The sequence below is a fragment of the Urtica dioica genome, chromosome 9 (genome assembly GCF_054948205.1).
Source record: "Urtica dioica subsp. dioica isolate 48M chromosome 9, U.dioica_male_clone48M_v1_H2, whole genome shotgun sequence".
In the NCBI taxonomy this organism is placed as follows: Eukaryota; Viridiplantae; Streptophyta; class Magnoliopsida; order Rosales; family Urticaceae; genus Urtica; species Urtica dioica.
This window is the reverse complement of record NC_142764.1, coordinates 15,217,434-15,230,090: the sequence shown is the minus strand read 5'-3', so window position 1 is coordinate 15,230,090 and position 12,657 is coordinate 15,217,434. Positions and strand designations below refer to the sequence as shown.

Sequence of the window (12,657 nt, the reverse complement as noted above, 5' to 3'; positions counted from 1 at the left end):
TGTGTGCAAAGCTAACAAACAAAACCACCGAAATTTATTGTTCTTTGTTGTTGTTGCCATTCACTCTCGCACGCTCGGCACGTGTGAGCTGATCTCCAGGAGAAGCTGAGCTGGCCATTGGACCCCTCCCCAACCTCTTGCCTGACACGTGGCACTCGGTTGTTCAGACCATTTAAGAAGGATATTATTATTATTATTGTCTTTTGAGCTCTCTTCTCTCTGGATATTGGTTTCTCTTATTAATGATTTTCATGGACATTTTTGGACAAGATAACATGTCATTTCCAATGAGGACTCCGACTTTAAATACTTCTATCCTTTGTTTTTATTTTTATAATAATAAGAAGAATATGCTTAAACTCAAGCTATGTAACTTAATCTTAATCATAAGCCAAGCCCATATCTAACCTTAACACTTAAATATAGTGTAAAAAGTATTATAGAAGTATAACTATCAACCAAAAGTCATACTTCTTGCTACTTGCAAGCAATACTTTCATACAAAACCAATTATTAGCTGAGATGGAATGAAACGGAATAATACTGCGTTGAATTTTTTTATTTTTTTTATAAAATAGCTCGAGGTTTTTTCATTATAGAACTATAACAACCCAATAGTACAAATATAAGACATTTTATACCCAAGAAGAATAAGATCTCAACAAAGCAAAGATTCAAAATTAGAATTCAATGAATGCACATCATGTGTAGATTTCTATGGACGAAAAATAGACTATACTAATTTTCGAAAACTAATTTGCTATCTTCCAACACACTCCGAGGTGGATGGATGAATCAATATGCTCGAAGATCACCAATTGTACAAAAAAAGATTTTCAAGTGTCTGGACCGCCAAAATACTAATTTAAAACTCGAACAAAAAGTCCAAAAAAATGATTAACTCATTTTCGGGTCACCATAACCACTAAAGTATTGTGACCCGGACCTTAAAGCTCACCTTACCCTTTTCTAAAAGCATTTCCTCACTCTTATAGCTTCTTTTGACATTGTGCATTATAATATTTGGGGATCTTGTCCTTGGTCCAATAATGAGGTTCTAAGTATTATGTTTCTTTAATTGATGATTTCTCTTACTTGGGTTTAGCTTATGAAACGTAGATCTGATTTTTTTTTTTTTTTAACCATTTTTCATGATTTGCGACCTCTCATAAAAACACAATTTTTTGCTGTCATGAAATATTTTCATTGTGATGGGAGGGGTGAATACACTTCTAACGAGTTTGTATAGTTACTTGCTTCTGTTGGGACAATACGTCAAACCTCATGTACAGATACTTCTCAGCAAAACGGTATTGCTAAAAGGCAACATCATCATCTTGCTGAAATATCCCGCTCATTTTGTTGCCGGGTGAGGTTCCTATTTTAAAAGTTGTATGGAGATGAGCCTGATTATTCGTCGTTCCCTATCCTTGGTTGTACTTGTTTTGTTCTATAAACCCTTGTTGAGCGTACAAAAATGTCTTCTAAGTATGTTTTGTGTGTCTTTTTGGGTTATGGTATAGGTAAAAAATGATATCGTTGTTTTGATCCTGTTAGTCATAGATTGTATGTTTCTCGCCACGTCGTGTTTTTAAAGCATATTTTGTTCTTCTCTATTCGCGATAGTTCACATAACATGACACAATCCGATCTTATTCGTATTGATCATTTCGATCATGGCACTTACGAGGCCTCACCCACAGACTCAGGTACTTTGGTTTTCGAGACACAGACACCGCTGGCCTCCCCTCCGACCTCCAGCTACTTCTCAATCATCTCCTAGGATTGCGAACGATCGTCATTTGTTCACTCGTGATGTAAGTCTACTAAACTTCAAAATTTTGCCTATTCCTCATATTCTTCTTTGTTTGCTTCCTTTCTCGTGCATATTCATTGTCTTTCTAAGCATGTGTCTTATAGAAAGGTTGTTCATGATCCCCTTTGGCATACTGCTATGGCTGAGGAGCTCGCTGCTTTACATCAGACTCACACTTGGGATTTTGTCTTGCTGCCATCTGGGAAGCATACCATTGGTTCTCGTTGGGTCTATAAAAACGTCTCGATTCTCAATCATATTTTGTGAATGATTTTTTGTATGAACTAGCCATTTCAAACTTAGTGTTTAGCAAAATGGCCAAAGTTTCATAAGTTAGTGCATTTTAACCACTTACAATGTAAAAATACTAATATACCCCTAATTATTTAAAAAAAAAATTAATCTAAGTTTCCAAAATTTTAATCCACGACACTTTCTTATTAATCCACTATTCGATAGACCAAAAGAAGAAAAAGAAGAAGATATCAAAAAATTTAATCCTGATTTCAAAATATTTAATCCACTCTTCGATAAACCAGAAGAATAAAAAGAAGAAGATGTCAAAAAATTTAGTTTTGTTTTCCAAAAATTTAATCCAGTATTCAATAAATCAGAAGTAGAAAATGAAGAAGAAGATGTCAAAAAATTTAATCTTGTTTTCCAAAACTATAATCCATTGTTGAATAAACCAGAAGTAAAAAAAAGAAGAAAAATATGTCAAAAAATTTAATCCCGCTTGCAAAATATTTAATCTATTGTTCGATAAATCAGGAAAAAAAAAAAAGAAGAAGAAGAAGAAGATGGTGGTGATGACGATCGACGATGAAACCACCTTCCGATCGTCGAAAACAAAATTTCTCAACATTTGACAGAGATTTCTTCAACGTATCGCCATTTTTTTCCCCAAAATATAGGGTTTTGACCGCCGGAGATCTGGTGATTCTCTTCGAGGCGACCTTGGGCGAATCACGACGACCATGCGAGGGGTTTCAAATTCAAAGCTGAGCGAGGGTCGGGATTCCTAGCTGCTCTGATGACGTGTACACTGTTAGATAATTCTTCAAAATTGAAGACTTCGAGGCTTGAATCACGCATAGGAATGTTTTCCTTATAGTATTTCGAGTACCCCCAAAGTGTCTTAAGGTTTCTGTACAAGAATACCGCAGGATACGACAAGCCTAATTCGGACTGCACCAAGACAGAGTGAAAATCCGAAAATAAGCAAGAACTGTGTTTTTGGATAAGTGTTTCAGGAAAACAGAAAGTTGGTTCGAAAACCCTATATTGATTACTGAATCCGAAGTCGGATTATATAATCAATCGTACCTGTTTGCGAAGAGGTTCGACGAACAGATGCACTGTTTCGGTCGAACTAACGGTCTTCGCGAACAGGCGCACTGTTTCGGTCGAACTACGGCTATAGTCTCAAACGACACGACCGTTGGCCAAACGATAGTTCGTTTCGAAGAGACGTGACCGTTAGTTCGAACGGTAACAAAAATGACTACTAAATGAGGAGACGCGACCGTTGGCGAGAATTGTCGCGAGAAACCCACGGATCGTACCGTTTCGCCTAGAGGTCGAGCTCACCTGGGTCGAGCTCACCAGGGTCGAGCTCACCTTGGTCGAGCTCACCAGGGTCGAGCTCACCTGGGTCGAGCTCGCCTGGAGGTCGAGCTCGTCCAGTCGAGCAGAAATGACTTTGTCACTTCGTCCAGTCGACCTTGCCCAGTCGAGCTGAAATGATTTTTGTCACTTTCTCATTTACATTAGTATTTTGTTCCAAGTGGGACTCTTTCTCACACATAAACTCACTTTCTCAATCAACAACACACTATTTTGTCTTTTAGTGAACAAATTAAATTGAGCTAATTAAAACACCTATTTAATTTTACTCAATTTCTAACAATCCCCCACTTGTTCAGAAAAGGCAAAATAGAATCCAGAAAAGAAATAAAAGGTGTTAGTATAGATAAGTATCTTTCAATTTGAACTTATCCTTAGTTTAAGTAACACAAGACTTTATCGGAAATTAGGTAGCCAGGCTTTGAACCTTTTTCCTTTGTGATAAAATCGGTGCTACTCAACACACACCCTTTAGTGTTCTTCACCTATATCACACGCTTAGCACCGTTAATGGCCATGTGCTCATCCTGTCTCGTGAATTTTTTCATGAGAGAAAACTCCAACTCTCACTTTGGGACGGAACCATCCCGAAATTCACATAGGTGAAATTCTTACAGTATCTCTGTTACGTATAGATACTTGTCCTCAAGACTGAACTTCATTAAGAGTTTAAGAAACTCAACCTCCCGATTGTAACAGTCAACATTATTATATAATGTTACGAATATCCAATTCAATGACTTGTTCGTACCCATTGAACCTATTGTTAGTCATTTCCTAACCTTAGGTTGGGTTGCCATCATTGTCAGATCACTACTCAAGGAGTTTAAGACCCATACCTCTCGAGGTCGATCTCACCAAATCTCTTGCAAGAGGTTTAGTGAACGGATCAGCAATATTAAGGCTTGATCTCACATATGTGAGCGAAATGATTCCATCTTTGATCAATTTCCTCACATAGTCATGTCTAAGACTAATATGTCTAGACTTTACATTATACACTTCACTGTATGCTCTAGCTAAAGTTGATTGACTATCACAATGTATCGACACGGTTGATATATTGTCTTTAGCCAATGGAACTTCTAAAAGAAGATCCATCAACCATTCAGCCTCTTGACCTGCAGAAGCAAGAGCCACAAACTCTGATTCCATGGTCGAATGAGTGATACAAGTTTGTTTCTTTGATTTCCAATAAACTGCCCCACCGGCTAGTGTAAACACCCATCCCGTCGTAGATTTGTTATCTCCGACACTCGATATCCAACTTGCGTCAGTATATCACTTACCGTATTGAAGTCCAAGATTTTTGGTTTTCAAAAGAAATCCAAAAATTCTCCCAATGGCCTTCCAATGCTCGGCACTTGGATTGCTAGTAAATCTACTCATTTTACTAACGGCAAATGCTATGTCTGGTCGAGTACATTGCATCAAGTACATAAGACAACCAACCGCACTAGCATATTCCAATTGAGCCACAGCCCTTCTATCATTCTTTTCAAGTTTTACACTTGGATCAAATGGGGTATTCACTTCTTTGAAATTTAAATGTTTGAACTTATCAAGCACTTTTTCAACATAGTGTGATTGACTAAGTTCATAACCCCCACTGGTTCTACGAACCTTGATACCCAAAATAGTATCAACTTGTCCAAGATCTTTCATTTTGAAAGTGGAAGATAGAAACCTCTTTGTTTCTAATATTCCTTTCATCTCATTGCTAATGATCAACATATCATCAACATAGAGACATAGGAAGATCACAAGGTTACCAAGCACCTTTGAATACAAACACTTGTCACAAACGTTAGGAACAAAACCATTCGAAAGTATGACCGAGTCAAACTTTTGATGCCATTGTTTGAGTGCTTGTTTTAATCCATATAAGGATTTAACAAGTTTGCAAACCTTTTGTTCATTACTCGGAAGCACATAACCTTCCGGCTGCTCCATGTAAATCTCCTCGTCGAGATCTCCATTTAAGAATGCCGTCTTGACATCCATTTGATGAACATTGAGGTTATACAAAGAAGCCAAGGCAAACAACACTCTAATTGTTGTTGTCCTCGCTACCGGTGCATATGTGTCAAAGTAATCAATTCATTCCCGTTGTCGAAATCATTTGGCTACTAATCTAGCCTTGTAAGTATTAAGAGTACCATCACTATGATACTTCTTTCGGAACACCCACTTACACCCAATAGGTCTAGACCCTTTGGGTAGATCGACAATTTCCCAAGTGTGGTTTGACATAATAGAATCCATTTCATCTTGGATAGCATCTTTCCAGAAGGCAGAGTCTCGAGAAGCCACAGCTTCATTATAAGTCTTAGGATCATCTTCAATAAGAAGAATAATAGGAATTTTCCGTGCAAAACTCTCTCTATTTCCTTCTACTAGGTAAAAAGAAATGATGCGAGAATCTATTTCCTTAGACTTACGGACTCTTTTGCTTCTCCGAAGTTCGGGATGTTCTACAACTACCCTAGAAGAACTTTCCTCTCGAGGCATCGAGCCTGCCTGGAGGTCGAGCTCGCCAGGGGTCGAGCTCACCTGGGGTCGAGCTCGCCTGGAGGTCGAACCTGCCTGGAGGTCGAGCTCGCCTGGGGTTTGAGCTCGCCTTGAGGTCGATCCTCCCTTGAGATCGAGCTCGCCTGGTCGAGGTTCTTCATCAGTGAAATTTTGAGATTCTTTTCCTGTCGAGTTGAGATTCTCAAAGAATTCCATATCTCGGGATTCTACTATGACATTAGACTCTAAGTTTAGAAGTCTATATGCCTTGCTATTCATAGCATAGCCAATAAAAACACTTCGCATCCCTCGAGGACCCAACTTGGTCCTTTTAGGATCCATGTTTTTGTAGTAGGCTAGACACCCCCACACTTTGAAATACCCAATATTGGGCTTTCGCCCTTTCCATACCTCGTACGGAGATATTTGGGTTTTCTTTAAAGGAATACGGTGTAAAATATAACATGCGGATAGTAAAGCTTCACCCCACAAACTAAAATGTAATTCAAAATGCGTTAACATGGCATTTATCATCTCTTGAAGTGTCCTATTTTTACGTTCGTCTAAACCGTTTTGTTGTGGTGTTCTAGGTGCGGAACATTCATGAACAATACCATTTTCTTCACCAAATGCATTAAAATCACCAGGAAAAAATTCACCGCCCCTATCACTTCTAAGGACTTTAATATTAACTCCTAATTGATTTTCTAGTTCAGCCTTATATACCTTAAAAACATTGAAAGCATCATATTTATGTTTCAATAAATACACATATGTAAATCTAGAGCAATAAAAAATAAAGGTAATAAAATACCTATTTCCCCCATGGGTTAACATGCCATTAAATTCACATATATCATAGTGTATAAGATCTAAAATTTTGAATTTCTCTCTACACTATAAAACGGTTTCTTTATCATTTTAGATTTTACACAAATTTCACATTTATCCAATTTATTGGATTTGCACGAAATTAAACCACATTTAATTAACCTTTTCATAGTGCTAAAACCGATATGTGCTAATCTACTATGCCATAAAGAAACGGAATCAAGCATATAAACAGAAGGAGAAATTTCATTGATAACATTGTCAATAATACATAAATTGACCATCCCTTCACTAGAATAGCCTTTGCCAACAAATACACCATTTCGGGTCAAGATAAGCTTGCCCGACTCAAACACAGATTTAATCCCCGGTTTGCCTAGGAGATCGCCACTAACCAGGTTCCTACACATATCCGGAACATGGAGAACATTGGTCAAAGTGACCGTCTTCCCGGAGGTGAAGTTGAGATCCACGTTCCCGATGCCGACAACTTGAGAGAGATGCTCGTTTCCCATCTGAACTGCTTGTCCATCGTTGACTTCAGAATAGGTTTTGAAAGCAGCCCTATCATAGGCGACGTGAACGGTAGCACAAGTATCGTACCACCACCCTTGAACCTTGCCTTTGACCGCCATGAGTTCGCTCAACGTAGCGACTATGTTAGTGTCGGCCATAGTGGCGTCGACCTCTTTCTCTTCCGTCTTGCGGTGTCGACAGTCTCGAGCATAGTGCCCGAGTTTGCCACACACATAGCAGCCCCCTTTGGACCCTTTGGATCCGAGCTTGTTACCGGACTTGGATTTTCCAGAATGCTTGAATTTCTTCGAGTCCTTTTTGGAACCCGAAAATCTTTCTTTGTCATTCCACTTCCTTTTGCCTTTAGCGCTCACCGCATTGGCCTTGGAATTACCGGCATCCGTCTTCTTCTCTCTCATCTTCGATTTCTCCTCGATTCGAAGATGTTTCTGAATTTGCTCCAAAGAGAAGTCCTCGGTGTTGTGAAGAAGTTTCTTCCGATAGCCTTTCCACGAATTGGGCAACTTCGCAATAATCGCACCAACTTGGAAAGACTTCGGAATATCTATCTTTACAGCCCTCAATTTGTTGACAATAACTTGCAATTCATGAACTTGAGCAAGTATAGGCTTGTCATCAAACATCTTGAAATCAAAATAACTCGAGACAAGGAACTTTTTGGTACCTTCTTCTTCGGCCTTGAACTTGTACTCGAGAGCCTTCCATATCTCGACCGCCGATGGATTGTCGGTGTAGAGATCGTAGAGTCGGTCTGACAAAGTGTTCAGAATGTGACCCCGGCACAGCAGCTCGTCCTCTTGACGCTTCTTCCGGTCCGCCTAGAGTTCTTCATCGTCATCGTCCGTTGGCTCCGGGATGGGCACCAACGCCGGGTCGAGTACGTAGAAGATCTTCATGGCGGTGAGGAAGAACCGCATCTTGTCTTGCCAGCGGGTGAAGTTGGTGCCGTCGAAGCGATCCAACTTGACGAAGTCTTGGCTCATCACTTTCAAACTCGAAACAGACGCCTCGGTAGCCATAGCACAAGATACTATAAGATTGTTAGATAATTCTTCGAAATTGAAGACTTCGAGGCTTGAATCACGCATAGGAACGCTTTCCTTATAGTATTTCGAGTACCCCCAAAGTGTCTTAAGGTTTCTGTACAAGAATACCGCAGGATACGACAAGCCTAATTCGAACTGTACCAAGACAGAGTGAAAATCCGAAAATAAGCAAGAACTGTGTTTCTGGATAAGTGTTTCGGGAAAAGAGAAAGTTGGTTCGAAAACCCTATATTGATTACTGAATCCGAAGTCGGATTATATAATCAATCGTACCTGTTTGCGAAGAGGTTCGACGAACAGACGCACTGTTTCAGTCGAACTAATGGTCTTCGCGAACAGGCGCACTGTTTCGGTCGAACTACGGTTATAGTCTCAAACGACACGATCGTTGGCCAAACGATAGTTCGTTTCAAAGAGACGTGACCGTTAGTTCGAACGGTAACAAAAATAACTACTAAATGAGGAGACGCGACCGTTGGCGAGAATTGTCGCGAGAAACCCGCGGATCGTACCGTTTCGCCTAGAGGTCGAGCTCACCTGGTCACCAGGGTCGAGCTCACCTGGGGTCGAGCTCACCTGGGTCGAGCTCGCATGGAGGTCGAGCTCGTCCAGTCGAGCAGAACTGACTTTGTCACTTCATCCATTCGACCTCCCCAGTCGAGCTGAAATGATTTCGTCACTTTCTCATTTACATTAGTATTTTGTTCCATGTGGGACTCTTTCCCACACATAAACTCACTTTCTCAATCAACAATACATTATTTTGTCTTTTAGTGAACAAATTAAATTGAGCTAATTAAAACACATATTTAATTTTACTCAATTTCTAACATACACTACCATCGAAAACATCCCCAGCTCCTTCTTCTTTACTTCGGTTGTGGCGGCGGCGGATCGGAGCTCTGGCGTGTTTGGGGCAGCAACGACGGAAGACCATCGGAGAGTATATCAGACGATGGAGTTGAGGGATTAGGGTTTGACTGAGCGAAGAGAAGATAGGGGATTGTTGATGGTGAATAACTGAATCAATATGAAGAGCAGGATTGTGTGTGGGTATTTTGGAGGTTTTGTCAATTTGATGCTATTTTGTCTCAACTTTAGAAAGTTTAACTATTTTGCCATACTCGAACTTTAAAATGGTTAGATAGCCGCATTACTCTTTTGAGAATGCCTCATTTTATTATGAAAATACATTATTTTTATAATAATATTCTTGTTGTTTACTGTTTTATTAGACATGTTTTTTTTATTATTTACATAAATACCCCTTGAACTCCTGCACGTGTAACACTATGCCCCCTCAATTTGAAAATCGCACACAGTCAACCTTAAAATCCTGCATCGTAGCAAACTTAGACCTTCTGTCAAATATTTTTGACGGACGTTGGTGTGTGGTCACGTTTTTAGCACGTGACGAGGATAAAGATGTAATTGGATAAATATAAGTAATAATGAATTTGTCATCCCTCTCCTGTACGTCACAGCTTCATCGTCTCGTTCTCGAACAACCTGCCGGATCCGGATCGGGACAGCGCCGCCGTACAGGACTTCCTCTCCCGTATGGAGTCTGATTTCAGAGCCCACCCGCTCTGGTCCGGCTGCTCCGACGACGAGCTCGACGGCGCCGGCGAGGTCAGTCCCTGAATTTGGATTGAGAAAAGTCAACTGTAAAATGGAGATTGATGAACTGTAATTCACAGGGACTGGAGAAGTATGTGATGACCAAACTGTTCACTCGCGTGTTTGCTTCGCTTCTTGATGACGTGGACCTCGACGAGCGTCTCTCCCACAAGATAGCTCTCCTTCAGCCAGCACTTCGTTCGCCTCGAGAATTTGGACATCAAGCCCAATTTCCAGAACGAGAGTCATTCATCTCAAACATCAACGCGAAATCCCTCTCGATGGAAGAAGCTGAGTACGAACAGAACATGGAAACAACCGAGACCCTTCTCTCGGGCCTATCGGTCGAATCGAACAGTAATCAAGCCGATCGAAACCCGGGTCAAATTCCCAGACCCGGGTCGAGAGAATCCTCAAGGCAACTGAGAGACTCTCCGTAGCGGCCCAGATCTTCCGAACCGAAATCTCGAGCCGATACAACACCTCTCGCAAAAGTGTTGTCCCTCTCGGACTTGGAGAACAAAGGGGCCGAACTGCTTTCGAAAGATGAGCGGGCGGCCCTAGTGTTTCACGAGTACCCGTATCTAAGGTTTTTTTTAACACGGAAGAAGAAGATGAACTAAGGTTTTTTTTTAACTTCTCTTTAACGATTGGGGCATTTTGATACTTTCTTTTGTCACGTGCTAAAAACGTGACCACACACCTAACGTCCGTAAAAAATATGTGACGGAAGGACTATGTTTGTTATGATGCAAGATTTTAGGGTTGGCTGTGTACGGTTTTCAAATTGAGGGGGCATAGTGTTACACGTGCAGGAGTTCAAGGGGCATTGCTGTGAATAATCCTTTTTTTTAATCTTTATGGTTACAATTTTCAATATTTTTAAATTTTCATTAAATATATTGGGAAAATCAGCTGAAAATAAAATAAATCGAGGTATTTTTTATATGTTTGAAAATTAGAGGTATACAAAGAGTTGTCATTTTCAAACAAGGTACCTGTGAAATTTCCCCTTATATTTCAGTGTAGTGGCCCAAAACAAACATGCGCATTAAAATTTTCCCATAGTCAAAAGTCCATTTGAGGATGGGCCCGAAGCACTAAAATCCCGTTAAATTTCAGTTTTGTAGCTTTTCTCTGAACGATAGAAAACATTGGCCTTAAGCTGATTGTCCGTTTTCCATAAAAAAATAGTTGAAAATATTTCAATTTTTTTTAACATGAGAAAAATAAATCAAAAGTCTGCTGAAAAGAAAAACCGTAAACATGTTAAAATTCCCCAGAGGAAAACAAAACGCAAAGATACACTTTTATTAACCTTGGGTTTATTAATAAAATTGCGTCGTATTTTAAAAATAAAAAAACAGGTTTTGCTAACCTGTAATAAACTAAACCGGCACAATCGGACTTTCCATTCCGTTTCAAGTTCTTCCGATTTGTTTCACTTCGACAAAGAGTATCGGAACAGTCTGAATTATTTGTTAATTTTTATTTAAACGAAAACAAAGTTCCATTACAATTTGGTTGGAATATTTTGAACATTTTCTGAATGGAACATTCCGTTCCACATGAAAATGGAATTACAGTTTAGACTGAACTCTATGAATGTGTAATACGTTGTGTATTCTTTCTTTTGTGGTAGATTGCAATCTAATTTGAATCCTTCAGATCAAAGATATGTAACAACATCTACATATATATATATATATATATATTTATATATATATATATATATATTTATATATATATATATATATATTTATATATATATATATGTATGATGTGACACAAAGAAAACTAGAGCAAATCCTATAAAAAAAATCGTGTGAAATCATTTAACTCTATCTTTGATATATGAATTCCAAATTACATATAGATACACACATGTACAAGAAAATATATCAATATTTTACACCTTTGCTGAACAGCTAGTTGACCTCCGGTATGGTTCTAAGAGCAGGTCTCCAAGAGCGTTGATGGTCCAAGTGATGATTAGCTGGAGAATAATGATCAGGACGATCGTGACCGTTGATTATGAGATAAGAGATAAGCTGGTTCACGGGTACACCGTGGACGCCCATAAGCTCCTCAAGCTCTCTTTTAGATATCTTAATCTTCACCTGATCTCTACTACTTGTTGGATGATCATTTGAATCAAAACCACTGTCATTTCTGATCTGATCGCTCACTTGCTCACCAAGAAGCCTCAGCTTCTCCGAGCCTCCATTAATGGCGTCTTTGGAATAACTATCATAACAAGAAGACTCGCCAACAGTACAATCCCAGTCTTCACCTGCCCATGCCGTGTCAGATGATCCGTGTCGCAAGCAGTTTCCCATATCTATATATGTATCTACAGAACGAGAGATGAGAGAGAGACAGAGAGAGAGAGAGAGAGAGAGAGAGAGAGAGAAAGATTTTGCCTTGTCTGTGATGAGGAAGTACGCCTATATATATATATATATATATATATATATATATTATATAAGAGAGTACGTGTGAGAAAACTTCAAAAGGTTGAATTAATATATGCACGTAAGCTATATTTAGGGTTAGGTTAATAACAAAACTAATTCAAAGCACGACACGTGTACGAAAGAGGTGTATTTTATGATAAACATTTGATATTTTCCGTGTGGGACCTAGTTTTTTTTATTACCGACTCAAATA

General features: G+C 39.3%; 2 protein-coding genes across 2 annotated transcripts; one reads left to right on the top strand and one right to left on the bottom strand.

Moving 5' to 3' along the window:
* The first annotated feature begins 9,659 nt into the window (after positions 1-9,659).
* LOC149385217 (vacuolar protein sorting-associated protein 9A-like) lies at positions 9,660-10,427 on the top strand. Its single transcript, XM_089626277.1, has 3 exons — positions 9,660-9,754; positions 9,852-9,999; positions 10,068-10,427. Exons 1-3 carry the CDS (start codon positions 9,660-9,662, stop codon positions 10,425-10,427), a joined length of 603 nt encoding a protein of 200 aa, XP_089482403.1.
* A 1,389-nt stretch (positions 10,428-11,816) lies between these two features.
* LOC149385216 (uncharacterized) lies at positions 11,817-12,392 on the bottom strand. Its single transcript, XM_089627233.1, has one exon. It carries the CDS (start codon positions 12,324-12,326, stop codon positions 11,916-11,918), a length of 411 nt encoding a protein of 136 aa, XP_089483359.1. The 5' UTR covers positions 12,327-12,392; the 3' UTR covers positions 11,817-11,915.
* Between the last annotated feature and the right edge of the window lie 265 nt (positions 12,393-12,657).

Bases quoted from the DNA above. Each gene is read 5' to 3' on its own strand.
- LOC149385217 (XM_089626277.1), top strand. From the start codon at position 9,660: ATGCCCCCTCAATTTGAAAATCGCACACAGTCAACCTTAAAATCCTGC. The intron at 9,755-9,851 runs GTGTGTGGTCAC...TGTACGTCACAG, and splicing joins AATATTTTTGACGGACGTTG to CTTCATCGTCTCGTTCTCGA. The intron at 10,000-10,067 runs GTCAGTCCCTGA...TGTAATTCACAG, and splicing joins AGCTCGACGGCGCCGGCGAG to GGACTGGAGAAGTATGTGAT.
- LOC149385216 (XM_089627233.1), bottom strand. From the start codon at position 12,326: ATGGGAAACTGCTTGCGACACGGATCATCTGACACGGCATGGGCAGGT.